This window comes from Pristis pectinata, chromosome 21 (genome assembly GCF_009764475.1).
Source record: "Pristis pectinata isolate sPriPec2 chromosome 21, sPriPec2.1.pri, whole genome shotgun sequence".
Classification (NCBI taxonomy): domain Eukaryota; kingdom Metazoa; phylum Chordata; class Chondrichthyes; order Rhinopristiformes; family Pristidae; genus Pristis; species Pristis pectinata.
The window spans coordinates 21,607,848-21,623,114 of record NC_067425.1 but is presented as its reverse complement, the minus strand read 5'-3'; the positions used below and the strand labels follow the sequence as shown (position 1 = coordinate 21,623,114).

Genomic DNA, 15,267 nt, shown 5'->3' with positions numbered 1-15,267 from the left:
CGAAACGCGGCATTAAAGGGGTTTGGTAATGTTTTAAAGGCATATGCAAAATTAATAAAACCTTTTAACAGTCAAATATCATCGAACCATTGCAGTTAATAAAGCCATAAAAACGATTTTCAGATGCACTTTGAAAACGTGCAACACGGCCTTAGCACAATTTTTGCACCAGGTATTGGGTGTCGGTTTAATGCAAAATTGGACTGTCAGCAAGAACGACCTTGCATTTCAGGAGAGGTGCTTTTAAAACCCTGCCCCCCAGCTCCAATAGCACTGCAACCGTTCCTGCACTTGACATGCGCAGTATTAAAGGACTACAATTCCCAGAGTGTTCCCGCCGCCGGGCATGCGCAGTGTGGGCAGTCTGCCTCTTGAGTGGCATGTTGTTTGTTACACTGTAACCAGCTGCCCGGGCTACAGCGACTACTGCTGGGACCATCATTCTGCATGCTGATAGATCGCTGCTTCTTTCACCCAACCTCCTCTCTTTCTCTAATCTTCCTGCCTCCTCCTCCTCCTCCTCCTCCTCCTCCTTTCAAGGAACTTTAAAAAAATTATTTGCAGATCAAGTGGTAATCATATAAGGACGGGGTCTTGCAGGCTTTCCAACTAGATGATCCACAAATGAGAAGGAGGAAAAGATGGAGCTTCTTATCTTAGAACACAGACTGAAAGTAGCAAGTATAGCCAAGGACGGCATCCAGTTGTTTACTCATGGATTAATAAAACTTGCTTTTCTGCCTTCAAAGACAAGGTAAGTGCAGCAAAAATAAATGAGTAAAGCACAATAGCAAATTGGCACTCATGTACTCCTGTCTTTAAATTGAAACTGCACCGGAGGAGAAAAACAACAGTTGATGTCATTGCTTAGACACCGGGAGGCAAGATAAAAGGTGATAGCGTTGACTGGAACTGTTAAAAAGACAGTGATCCGGCTACTTATCCCGGCATACTGCAACAGTCATTGTCATCTCCAGATGGATAATGTGATTCAAACACAGCGGGAAAGTGGAGTTAAAATAAACGGCAGGCGGGGAAGGAGGGGAGAGGAGGGGGTGGGAGTAGATTGGGAATGAAAACGGGTCAGCCGTTCGGCTCTTGATTTCGGGACCTGGAGTAGCGCCTATTGTAGGGAGCCGGCTTCTGGAGCACAGGCAGCGTTTGAGCAGCGCCGGTTAGAGGGGAATCTGCACCCAGTTTAGCACAGAAAGCCGGCTACATTGCAATTTCACCTGATCGTACAAGGGCTGCTTTAGATGAGCGACTTCCACCCCCCTCCCCCGCCCTAAAAATAAATCTGCTTCTTGGCTTTTTTTTTGTTGTAAAATCATAATGAATGCATTTTTAACCATTTTAAAGACAACCCATTTGGGGTCATGGTATCCCGGTTTACTGAACGTGCAGCGATTCCAGTTTAGAGTTTGATCGCCTTTGTTTCAGTGCCCAGACATCAGCAGATACTGGAGGAATCTCGTTTCCTCAATAACTTTCAAAACATTATGGGATATTAGCTGGCATTTAGCAGCGGGACACTTCTTTCAATTTAAACCTTCCGCGCTAATCTGATGTTTATTCTGTTTGATCAAACATGTACTTTGTAGATATGCTCTTTTTGGTTAAAAAAATCCCTCCCAGGTATTTAATATATTGTGCTTTATGATTTGCTGCCTGGCCTGCGTGTGCGGAACAGCCCACAGTTTATTGTGCTGTTGCGTGTTACTTTCAGAACAGAAATGCAACTAAAGTTAATTCATCTTCATGACAACCCAGAGTTCGAGCTGGAAAGTCAAACCGATTGCAAAAAAAAAGCCCGTTTAACACTGCGCTGGTTGATCTTGCAGCTCAATTTTCTTTTAGCAAAGTAAGCAGATTTGATTTTTTTTTTACCTTGGTGTGTTGTACACATTAGCTTAATTCTGCAACGATGGTGTGCAACAGATTTTCTTAGAAGTTGCTGCAAGCATTTTATTTTGCTCCGAAGAAATCAAGTCGATATTTTGCAAAAGCAGGTCGGGCTGACAAATCGGCATTGCTGGCCTTTGATTCATTTTAAGAGGCTGTCTGGTTTGTGTTACTGAGTCTCCAAATGCATGCACTTTGTAACGTGTAACGCAGAACAGTGCGACCATGCAGTATGGCATAAAACAAATGTACTCTATAGTATGTTTTAGCTCAGATAGATTTTTGCTGCAGAGACCGGTTGAAACCGACATTATTTAGCTAATTAAACATCCACTTGTGTGTAAAATGCTTATAGTTTGTTGCGGGGGAGGGCGAAATAACCGCAGGAGTTGCAAGCAATCATGAGGCCTTAACTACTGAGAAGTGTATGGTTGAAGTAAGAATGAGACAGAGAACCACTTTTTGTTACTTAAATATATTTGAAAAGGAGCAAAGGGGTTTCCAACATTTCAGCAGGACCAGTTGCCCATTGAAGGGCTGTGGAAAAGTACAACCTTGGAAGTGTATGAGCAGCAGCGAGAGAGAGTGGATCAGTGGGGAATGGAGAGGGAGTTGTGAGTCTGGAGGAGGGCCTGAATTATAATGAAATGACTTCTAAAACAAATTTATAATCGCTAGAGGAAGCGCTACAGCTGTGCAGAATGTATGGGAGACGGAATGATGATATCAGAATGTAGAAATTTGGAGAGGCTGGGTAAGAGTAGAGCATTTTGTTGGACTTGGAAACCAATGAAGCAATTTTTTCTTGGCTGATTAACATGATTCTAAACGTTTCAGTATAGTGGCAAAGTGATTTGTGGAGTGAAGGCAATCACAATGTAGATTTGGGGGGGGGGGGAGATTGCTAGCCTCAACTAGAGGTTTATTTTGAGGTGACAATGAAGTCCCCCATAATAGGTGAAAGATGGAAGTCTAGTCAAAACACACACTAATTGGAACCCAGTATCCACCCTAACCAGACACTGTCTCCATCGCTGGTGCTCCGTGGCCGCAGTATTTACAATCTACAAAATGCCCTGCTCTTACTCTACGAAGCCACATCCAACAATACATCCCAAACACTCTGGTATCACAGCTTGGTATTGCAACTGTTCCACCCGTGACTGCAAGAAACTGCAGAGAGTTGTGGACACAGCTCAGCACATCATGAAAACCAGCCTCCCCTCCAAGGACTCTGTTTACACTTCTCGCTGCCTCTGTAAAGCAGCCAGCATAATCAGAGACCCCCACCCACCCTGGACATTCTCCCTTCTTCCCCCCTCCCATCGGGCAGAAGATACAAAAGCCTGAAAGCACGTACCACTGGGCTTAAGGACAACTTCTATCCTGCTGTTATAAGACTATCGAATGGTCCCCTAGTATGATAAGATGGACTCTTGACCTCACAGTCTACCTCATTTATGGCCTTGCACCTTATTGTCTGCCTGCACTGCACTTTCTCTGTAACTGTAACACTTTATTCTGCATTCTGGTATTGCTTTTCCCTTGTACTACCTCAATGCGCTGTAGTAATGAAATGATAGATATGGATGACATGCGAAACACATTTGTCACTGTACCGCGCTACAAGTGACAATAAACCAATTTACCAAACCCACCACCTCTACCAGAAAGGGCAAGAGCTTTAGGAACCTGGGCATACCATGAGAGTAGATTTACCTCCAAGTCTCACACTATCTTGATTTGGAAATATATCAGTGTTCCTTTCCTGTTACTGGATCTACACTGAACTCCTACCATTACAGTACCACGGGAGGACCTTCACCAGAAGGGCAATAGAGGTTCAATAAAATGAATCAACAGCACCTTCTCAAAGGTAATTATGCATGGGTCTTGATGGTAACACTCAGGTCCCAAAAAATGTATTTTTTTCCCCAAGAAGAAGGGTTAGATGGTTAGATGACCTGCATTTATATAGAGCCTTACACAGCCTCAGGGCAACACAATCTATTTTTACAATCACCTGAATACTATAGAAGTGCAGTTCTTTTTATAATTTGGAAAATGTAGCAGTTAGTTAGTGTGCATCAGTTTCAGAGAGAGCAGATGATAATGACCTGGAAGTTGATGTGCCCCCTTCGATGCACGTTATAGAGTTTCAGCAATGGATCTATCCCTCGCGAACTTTAGCTGTGCCACTGCACACTTTCTTTTACTGCATTTTGCAGCATAGAGATGGGCAAATATCAAGGGGCCGCTTGAGTGGCAGAGTTTGTTGGTGGCAGATGCAAGATCAATGCCTTGGTGGGGGATGGGGTTAGAATTTGGCTCTCGGTCAAAGTTGAGGTACAGGTCTGTGGGCAATATCAGTGGGTGGGAAGTTTGCTGTTGTTGGGAGCTTGGAGAGGAGAAGGGAATAGAGAGGAGTGTGGGGGTGAGAAGGGTCCCACCTCAAACAGTGTTGTTAAACAGTATGTCAGAAACCCAAAAACTGCAGGATGCTGGCGATCTGAAATAAAAATAGAGAATTCTGCAGATATTCATGAAGTCAGGCAGCATGTAAAGAGAGAAATGGAGTCAAAGACCTTTCATCCAAACTAGGAAAAGGTGGAAATTACACCTGCTTTAAGTTGCAGAGAAGGGGAATTTGCAGAGAGAACAAATGTAATGTCCGAGAAAGGGTGAAGCCTTTCATTTGCCCTTCCCGTTTAGAATTCTGCTTTCAGTGCTCCTGATGTTGTCTCCTTTACGTGGAGAAATCAAATGCAGAGCCTGTGACCCATCAGGCGGAACACTCCATCCGGCTTGTAAGGGCGACCCTGAGCTTCCAGTTGTCTCTCACTTTGATTCTCCATCCCACTCATACTCTGACTTCTTGTTTTAGCCTCTTGCTCTAGTCCAACAAAGCTTAACCCAGGCCCGAGGAACAGCAGCAGATGGACACGTTTCCGCCCTTGTGACTTAACACTGAATTCAACAATTCAGGATAACTGCCCTTTCCAGCTTGTGTCATAATTGGACTATTTTGATAAAAGGATCTACAGTAATAAAACAGAAAATGTTGAAAACACTCAGCAGGTCAGGCATCATCTAGAAAGAGAAACAGGTTAACGTTTCAGATCAAACTTTAACTATCACTATGGCAGCGCGTTCTTTCCCTCCTTTTTCTATTTAAAATTATCTCCTATTTACATCTCCGTCTGACTGATCAAGTGTGATTGACAATCTTCCATCTCCCTCACTCAGCTAGCTCCATCCCCATTTCTGCCAGGGCTGCTGGTCTCTTGGCCTCCAGCCTATTACAGATATACACTTCATTCCCTCCACACCTCCTCTTTCATAATCGTAGAGTTATATAGCACGGAAACAGGCCCTTCAGCCCATCTCGTACACGCCAAGATGTCTATCTGATTTAAAACATGTTTGACATCTAATTTTACTGCTTTCTGATGAAAGGTCATCGACCGGAAACATTAATTGTTTCTCTCTCCACACTGCTTTCTGCATTCTCTGCTTTTATTTTCGTTTTGTCAGAAGTTGGTGGTTCTGGGAATGTCAGTTAACAGCTGCTGTCTGGAACAGTGTTCACTCGTTTCCCTGGCATTCAACCAGGTGAAAGGCAAGTGCTGCCCCTCCTGCGGTTGCATGAAGTGCAGTGAGAGGAGGAGTCGGTGAAAATGTTGGGTGGCACAGTGGAAGAACTGCTGCTTCACAGCTCCAGTGACCCGGGTTAAATCATGGCCGCCGGTGCTGTCTTTGTGGAATTTGCACATTCTCCCTGTGACCGCTTGAGTTTTCCTGCTACCCTGTTTTGCTCCCACATCTCCAAGGTATGGGTTGGTGGGTTAATTGATAATTCTGAATTGCCCCTAGTGTGAAGGTGAGTGGCAGAATCTGGGGGGACTTGATGGGAATGTGGAGAGAACAGGTTACAAGGAAAATTAGTAGGGTAATGGGATTGCTCTGAGGGCTGGCAGAGACTCGATGGATCAAAATGGCTTCCTTCTATGTCATAAGGAAATTTGGAGACAGATAAATGGGCCAGGGGAGATGCGAGGGCAATGGTCAGAATGCTGAAATGGAGGGGAAGGGGAGATGAGTCTGTTGGTGGAATCTTGTTGAAGGTGCCAGGAAAAAGTTAAGGATAATCCCATTGAGTATGGAGGCTGGTGTGGTTGAAGGTAAGCACTGCAGGATCATTATCCTGGAGCAGAGGGAGTGAGAGCTGAGGTGCAGGATATTGATGGGATGTGGTCAAGGGCTCTATCCACAGTGGTGGAGGGGATGTCTTGCTTCAGGAAGAGGGAAGGTCTATCAGAGGCACCAGTGTGGAAAGTCTTGTCATCAGAGCAGATTTCAGGGAGGCCAAGTAACTAGGAAAATGTAATGGAGTCCTTGCGGGTGGGAAAAACTATAGTTGAGAGAGCTGTGGGAGTTTTTGGCATGTTAGTGGAAGGTTGTCACATAGAGTCATAAGGCCCAGAAACAGGCCCTTCAGCCCACCAAAGTCACACTGTCGGCTTTTTGATTTTCATTTCCAGTTTCAGTGATATTAGCTGAGGTAAAAATGTTGATCCTGGCCTTGGGGGAGAGCTTCACAGTGCCTTGAAGTCCCTGGCCCTATGGACCACAGAGAGTGGTAGATATCTGGAATGTGCTGCCAGAGGAGGTGGTGGAATCAAAGACAAGTACCATGTTTAAGAGGCATTAGTAGGGCAGCATGGTAGCGTAGCAGTTAGCGTAACGCTATTACAGCTCCAGCGATCAGGCTTCAATTCTGGCTGCTGTCTGTAAGAAGTTTGTACGTTCTCCCCGTGACTGTGCGGATTTCCTCTGGGTGCTCCAGTTTCCTCCCACATTCCAAAGACATATGGGTTAGTAGGTTAACATGGGTGTAATTGGGCGGTGCGGGCTGGTTGGGCCAGAAGGGCCTGTTACTGTGCTGTATAAATAAAGTTTAAAGTTTAGGTGGGCATTCGAATAGATAAGGCATGGAAGGATCCAGAGCTAAGGGGGCAAATGGGATTAATGTAGATGGACAAAAATGTCAGCATGCACAGAGTGGGCTGAAGGGCCTGTTTCTGTGCTGTACAACTCTGATCAAGTGCTGGTAAGTGGGATGTACAGGCCATCCATGGGTAAAAACGGGTTCTGTTCTTACCAGAAGTGCATAAATTGATTTTGTTTATGTCAGAAAATAAACAAAAATCACTTGATATGGTAACCCAACCTCCCCAGTATTGTAATGAATGGCATCAAAAGCACATAAGACTGATAAGAAAGAACAATTACTGAAATTGGAGAAAGAGAGGAAACTAGTTCTGCCATTCGTAGGAACAAACGTATGTATGTATGTCGGACTTTTAAATGTAACAATACTATGGGAGCTCGTTTGTGTGTAGGAGTGTCCATAAGTGGGGCGTTTGCAACCCAGGGACGGCCTCTATAAAGATAAGTACTTCATGGTTGCATGGACATGGAGGGGCTGGAAGGCCTGTTTCTGTGTTTTATGACTGTAACTGTGTTGTATGAATATTGTCATGGAATCTATTACTTACAGCTTAAAAGGCTTGTGAGGCCTTGATTTAAAGGTTGTCGGTCCTGATAGTGCAACCTCAAGCACAGCGGAGTGTTAGCTTGGACTTTGTGCTCAAGTTCTTGACGTGGTACCTGAACCCAAAGCCATTTAATCCCGGGGCGAGAATTCTTCTGTTGAGACGTGGCTAGGCAAGATTTAAGGTCTTCCAATAAAGTTTGGGCAAGGAAAATATTTCGGGCCAAATTAAAAATTTGAAATACAGTTTGACTTGGAGCAGAAATAAAAAGTGGATAGATGATGTCAGGAGATGGCAGAAGGGTGTTGCTTATTGGATATGTAGAGTAAGATTTGAAACATTTATACCAGTGAAGTGACTTCTCAACCTAGCTCAGCATTTCTGCTTTTTTCTTGTTTAAGATGCACGTCCAAGCATTGAAATAAACACTGAAAATGCTGATAGTATTGGTCACGTTACATTGTCATTGCATTAATGAAAACATCAAAGCTTTTTCTTTTCTGCAGATATGTCTACTTTGTTCTTGTGATATCTGAATAACATAACCAATTGTCTTCCTCAGCAGACTTTATCAGAGCATTGTGTGATGAAATAGTGTTCCATTGACACAAAGAGAATGAGTATAAAATGATCAACTATATTCTTACATTTTATTACAGTTTGTTTTCTAGTTTGTTTAAGAAGCTCTAATAAACAGCAGCATTTATTTTTACTTTTTATTCCTGCCATTAATGTTTAGGGCTGGAAGAATTACCATAACACCTGGAGTATAAATCATGTATAAATTGCTCCCCTTTTTGGGGATTTCAGTTTTAGGAAACCAGCTTTCTTGAAAGATTATTGTCATGTTTTTGTGCATCGGGGGATTGCGCACTTTGCAAACAATGCCCCCTATGTTGGTAAACTTTGCTGCCAAGATTGCAAGGTTTTAAAAAAAAGTTTACAAAGCTTGAAGCTTGTGCTCATACCTGCAGGTTTGTAGATGTCGGCATAGAGGCCATAACCATTGGTCTTCACTATCAGGGCAGCAGGAGTGATCATGTGATCCAGTCGAATGGGTCAGGGTGCAGAGGATGTTCCAGCATCTTGGGATGTGGTGTGAGGTGTAAACCATTGGAGGATTGGGTTGCTCTCTCCATTCCCAAGCCCGGCTTGGAGAGTCAGAATCAATAACTGAGCCAATGGATGTTAACGCTTCAAGTCAATGACCTGATCAGTTCTGATGAAAAGTCACAGGCCTGAAAGTTAGTTCTGTTTCTCGCTCCATAAATGCTTCCTAACCTGCTGTGTACTTCCCATTTTTATTTCCCCTTCCAGCATCTGCAGTATTTTGCCTTGGTCCTACTTGTACCTATTTGTTGTGGATTGGATTTTGTAGATCAGATGATTTCTTTGTTGGTAGGGAAATTGGGACACTCAGATTTTTTGGATGCCAACAAATTAATGGGAGAAGATAAGATATTTATTTATTAGTCACATGTACATAGAAACACACAGTGAAATGTGTCTTTTTGCGTCACTGAGAATGTGCTGGGGGGCAGCCCGTAAGTGTCGCCACTCTTCTGGCGCCAACATAGCATGCCAACAACTCCTAACCTGTACGTCTTTGGAATGCGGGAGGAAGCCGGAGCACCCGGAGGAAACCCACGCAGACACGGGGAGAACGTACAAACTCCTTACAGACAGCTGCGGGAATTGAACCCAAGTTGCTGGCACTGTAATAGTGTTACGCTAACTGCTACATTTTTAAGTCCCATGTAGCTTCATGGGATGCGCACTTACCACTATTGCAAAGGCCTTTAACCTTCAGTGCCGAGTTCCCCGATGAACAAAAGCCTTTCCCTTCTCTCCCTATCCACATGCAGTAAATTATGTGGCCTCACCCAGCCCATAAAGGCCTGGTGATATCATAGGCCACTCCTTTTATGAAGTTGTACCTATCCAGGGATTGCTAATAGCCCCAGGACTGTGGCAATGTTTGTGTTGAGTATATTTTTATCGGTTTGTTACTTTTTCTAACTAAACTATCTCAATGTTACAAAAGGCTCAAGGACCTCCTGTAAGTTCCGTGCCCCCCCCCCCCCCCCCTATCCAAGGGAGTTCCACAGCCCCCAAGTTGGGGACCACTGGGTAATAGCAATTGTACTTTGGAATGGCCTTATTAATTAGTACTGTTGATTGAAAACTGACCTTGGCCAAAGTTTTAAAACTTTTCTCTCCTTATTCCTCCCTTCATTGGGTAAGGTACATCAAGGCAATTCCCTAATCCTGGCTGGAACTAAATAGGCAGGGAAATGTTGGTCAGAGAATCAGGGTTTCAGTATTAGAACCCAGCCTGTGAGTCATGGGCTTGTTTATAACTTCTTACTCAGAATGAAGGATTATGAAATTATAGAGCTTGCATTTCGCTAATAGTTTTCAGGATCTCCTGAGAGTCTTAACAGATGGTGATGAAATTTTGAGGTGAGGTCAGTGTTGTAATACAGGGCAAAGTTGTTGTTGTTTTGTGCTCAGCAAGACTCCACAAGCAGCCATCAGAGACATTACCAGGGAGCCCGTGTTCAGTGGTTGCAGGATAACTGGTCACCCACTTGTGTTTTCAGGTAAGAGCAGAGATGGTACCTTGGTGTGATGGCTCATCTGAAACATAGCATCTCCAGCACTGCGGGGCTTCCTCCGTGCTATACTGCAGTACTGACCTTAGTTATATTCCCGAAATTCTGCACAGGGTTTCAAGTTGCAACCTTCTGACTTGGAGGCAGAAGTACTACCACTTGAGCTCTGGCTGACTGACGTTAATGTTTTAACTACGTTGTTCCGAGAGAAGTTGCCTTGGTGCTGCAGTGATGATGGCACAAGCCAATGTGCCCCTTTTAAAAAAAAATAAGCCCCTGACAAAACAGGTAAATAGAAACAGCTTCAAAAAATCAAACATGGTATGTAAAGTTGCAACTTGGCCCAGACTACTGAGAACGAGAGGTTGCCTGTTCTTCATATTTAAATGATGGATCCTTTGGAGGAATCAAACTTGTGTGGAACTCTGAAGAGGGACATAAAAATGTTGTTGGAAAGTTTAGGATTTTACACTAATCTGATGTATGAGATTAATTCTAAAGGAAGACTTATGTGTATACTGAAGTACTTTTTCATGGTGCAGTAGTTAAACTAAAGCAGGATTTACTGTAGCCAATTTATGTTGCAAGCTCCTTCAAGCAAGGTGACCAGTTAATGTCTTTAGAAATGTTGATTGAGGGATGATTATTTGGTGGAACATCAGGTTTAACTCCTATGTTCTTTGAAATAGTGCCATTTGATCTTTTCCATCCCTTTGAGAGTGCAAACAGGGCCTCACTTGAAGGCCCCATCTGTAAGCCGACACCAGTCTAATAGTGCAGCTCTCTGTTAGTATACGATTGGAGTGTAAGCCCAGATGTTTGTGCGTGAGTTTCTGGACTGGGATTTATATCTGGGACCTTCTGCCTGAGACATGTGCTATTAACACAGCCATAGCCAAGATGTTTTTTTGAAATATCCACCACCTGACAGTAGTAATTTCTCTGGACACAATTCTCAGAGCTGACTGCTCCCTATCTCGCCTTCCCATCCTCTGGCAGAAGCACAGAAGTAGATTTCTTTTTTTGCCTCGGGGTAGCAAGTGCATTGCAAAACTTAGTGGGTGACAGGTAGGGTGAAGAGGGCTAATTATTATGTTTTGTGTCGGCAAATGTTGACTGCACTCTCCCCTCCCCATCCCCACCACACACCTCGAAAAACCCTGACAGTTGGCATGCAGATTGCTATCAAGTCATTGTCCCCATTGCTAGTTTTGCTTGCTGAATTTTCTGATTGTTAAAATGTGCTGAGCTAAGTTCCCTGATAAATGCTTAGTAATGCAGCAACTTAAAAGGCCTTGTTGTGACAGCCTTGATCTCTCTGTCAAGATTGCATTTGTGAATTGGAATGAAGTTGAGCAAGTCTTGAGTGAAAAATGAGTTTTATGCCCCACTGGAACAAAGCTTTGTGTAATTGCTATGTCAGGTTGCTTTGTGTCTGCACTCCTCTGAGCAAGAAGGTTGTGGGTTAAAGTCCCACTCCAGGGAGCTGAGTTTGAAATCTAGTCCAACACTTCAATGAGGTACTGAGGGTCTACTGGGCTGTCGGATGTGTCATCATTCAGGGTAAACCATGTGGTCTCTTGAATGGATAGAAGAGACACTTGATTGTGCTCGAAGAAGAGTTGGGAATTCTTCCTGGTGTCATAACCAATATTCATCCCAATCAAAATACAACAAAGCTCTGACGAGTCTGCATGCTTGGGACTTGGATAGGCAATATTTCTGGACTATTGGATTTTATTTCTTTTAATACCTCAACACTCTTTAAGTCACTTTTTTTTAAAGCTGTTACACACAATGACAATTTTCCAGTGAACCAGTTAAGTCGAGAGGGAGTGTGAGAACCAGAAGATGATAGAGCTGGCTGAGAGGGAGGGCGGCAAGCATCATCTGGTGAGCCAGATGCAGAGCCATCAGGGTTTCTGAATATTTGGGTAATAATGTATCAGAGTGTTATCTCGTTGCTGTTTTTGCTGTGTGTCACAATGCAGTCAAACCATCGGAATAATGATAAGTGACTAATTTTCAGAGAGCCCCAGCCGTTCATGTTAGGTAGGGAGGGATCACCATCTGTGATTGGACTAGAAGTGCTGTATAAAGGCATTCAGAACAGTCTATAGGAAAACCCCGACATTTGAAGAAGAGAAAGAGGTGAAGAACATTACTTCACAAGGATATCCTCTGTCACACTAAGCTTTACTTTAAACATTAATCCATATTTTCGCTTAACAATTGCTGACAGACCAGTGCAGTGTGTGTTCAGTGTATTCTGTTTTTATTTCAGGCTTGCATTTTTTTATTAATTTGCTCTTGGTGCAAAGTCAATTGTTGGGGAGCAGTCATTTGTCCAGGGAACAAGCCTGAAGTCAAGTGTCCAGGGAACCAGGATTTGGCCATGACGTGGTTCCAAGAGATAATTCTGTGGCTGGGTCTGGTCCCTCACAAGTACTCGCCTGTAGAGCACACTTCTCAGAATGATTGTGTGCCTTGGAGGAACCAGTGTTACCAAGGTTTCATGCAAGCTGCAGTTAGTGGATGTGCTGGGTGACACCACTGTCCCATTGTTACTCAATGCGTGAGCAGTGCCTTGTTCAGATGGTTTTTCACCCTCCCAGTCTCCACAGAGTACTCTCTAACATTAATTTGTGGGATTCAGAGGTAAAAGGGCAGCAGAGTTAGGTTAATGTGTTGGTGCAGAGCCTTCCCAGTCTGAGGTTCTCCATTATGCCAAACAGTCATTGTGATTTCTCTCGTAGTCTGCTATTCTAGATAATGCAAGCCCTTATTCTTGTTTAAGTGGCATGGGTTTGCCGGTATCTGCAACAGAAGGTGACTACAGGCCCCTGCCCAATGATCAGGTCTCTTCACTGATGACAGAAGGCTTTCCTTTGGTGAACTGGTGTGACTGTTCCATCAAAGGAAACCATGGAGCGGGTCTCAGGAGTCCCCTTGTTAAAGTGTAACATATTGTAAATAGGATTACAGGAGCAATGTGAAAGGAGTTAGTTAAAGGTTAGTGTGTTCAGAAACAAGATATGTGTTGTATATGGAACTGAACAAAATACTTAAATGATGACAGTTTGTCTCGGTCTTTTTGTATCGTCTTTGGAACTAATAAAAATTCATATAATCTGATGATAAAGGAGACTTGATGAAGCAAATACTGTTGAGGGAAGAAATTAAAAGAATTTTGCGGCATAATTAATAAGTTCATGCTGCAGAGCAGGTACAAGACCTGCGTGTGTATGGTGGGGAGGCCCAGTTTCCCTGGTATCACACAGGGTGGGTTGGGTTTAGCAATCTTGAATTTGATGAGAAATATGTTCCAGATTTCTGATCTTAATCTCTCCCTCATCTGTATGCCTTTCTCCTTTTTAATGCAAATTGCAGATTCTGTCAGGGCTGTTGTTCTACTGGACACTTTATGGATCACGCATCACCTGGTGGCCAGCAAAGAAAATGGATAGGAAAGGTTTAAAGGGATAAGGGCCAAATGCGGGAAATGGGACTAGCTTAGATGGGCATCTTGGTCGGCATGGATGAGTTGAGCAGAAGGGCCTGTTTCCGTGCTGTATTACCCTGTGACTATTCTTTTTATTTCAAGAATGAACTTTATTCATAATATATGTATATAAAGGAAGAAACAGTGTAAAAAAAAAACTTTTACATTCATGGTTGTTGCTTTCAGTAGTGTAAACTTTTAAAAAAAACGCAAACAAATACAGCCCCATTGCCACTCACCCCTTTCATTATTCGAGGGGTTTCCCTGCCCATCCATGACTCTATGACTAAATGAGTATGCACTTATCTGGGGAGGGGAGGTGATCTGAGCTCAGTCCTGTTCTTGCCCAAGTCCATGCAAGCATTCTGCACAAGAAGGTGAGTAGGGAGGAGAACCCTTCCAGTAATTATAACCCATCCAGTGTTGCCCAGGCTGTGATCAGGTGAATCAGAACATGAGATCTCCCCGGGTCTATTTATCAAGGTGATGAAGTCACTTAGTGAGGGAGATAGTTAAATTTCTCATCAACTTATCAGATTTAATTGGTCGAATTGATAAACTTCCTCCTGCATTAAGTGGAGTCCATCATGTTAATCAAAAATATGAGGTGGCACTCCCAAGAAGATAGCTGGAATCCTGCATTGGCATCACTTGTTTATTGCGAGTGTCGGTCTCTCTATTTTTGACTACAAGATACTATTTTAGTCAAATCAGCTGAAAGGCGAATATTTTGAATTTCTTTTATTTTTGAAATGTAACAAAGGGAGGCTCATTAGTTCTGAGTTAATACAGTGCATGCAGCACCCAGGGATTAGCAACTTGTAAGAAGTTTGACAGACATTAGAATGAACAAGTTTTTCTGTAAGATCAACCAGCTCTGTTTGCCTTGTCAGCATTTTGCCAATGACATGATGGCAACAACACTATGTTGTAGGCCTGGTTCTCACTAAGTAAAAATACCATCTACTACTTGCATGTTTCTAACTTCATGTTATCAAAGTTTGTGTCATCAAGATTCAGGTATGCTGATGTGTATTATCTGAGCAGTTAATAATTTAACCTGGATCTTTCAATTTTAGGAAAAGATTATAAAGATCAAATGATTCTATATATTATTGTTAATTATTCCCTCAACGTCAGCAAAACAAAAGAGCTGGTCATTGATGTCAGGAAGGGGGGCGGTGCAAACACTCCTGTTTACATCAACGGTGCTGAGGTCGAGAGGGTTGAGAGCTTCAAGTTCCTAGGAGTGAACATCACGAATAGCCTGTCCTGGTCCAACCATGTAGACGCCACGGCCAAGAAAGCTAACCAGCGCCTCTACTTCCTCAGGAAGCTAAAGAAATTTGGCATGTTCCTGTTGACCCTCACCAATTTTTATCAATGTACCATAGAAAGCATCCTATCCGGATACATCATGGCTTGGTATGACAAGTGCTCTGCTCGTGACCGCAAGAAACTGCAGAGAGATGTGGACACTGCTCAGCACATCATGAAGACCAGCCTCCCCTCCATAGACTCTGTCTACATTCTTGCTGCCTTGGTAAACATAGTTAAAGACCCCATCCACCCTAGACATTCTCTCTTCTCCCCCTCCCATTGTGCAGAAGATACAAAAGCCTGAAAGCACTTACCACCAGGCTCAAAGACAGCTTCTATCCTGCTTTTATAAGACTATTGAATGGTCCCCTTG

At 43.4% G+C, this 15,267-nt stretch overlaps 1 protein-coding gene across 2 annotated transcripts in view; it reads left to right on the top strand.

Moving 5' to 3' along the window:
* The first annotated feature begins 469 nt into the window (after positions 1 to 469).
* Positions 470 to 15,267, top strand: part of LOC127581340 (cytosolic arginine sensor for mTORC1 subunit 2) — a 146,162-nt gene continuing 131,364 nt past the window's right edge. For both annotated transcript variants that reach the window (XM_052035661.1, XM_052035659.1), the window contains exon 1: positions 470 to 754. In XM_052035661.1, the coding sequence (XP_051891621.1) occupies positions 642 to 754 (113 nt within the window). In that variant the 5' untranslated portion in view covers positions 470 to 641. The remainder of the gene's footprint in view (positions 755 to 15,267) is intronic.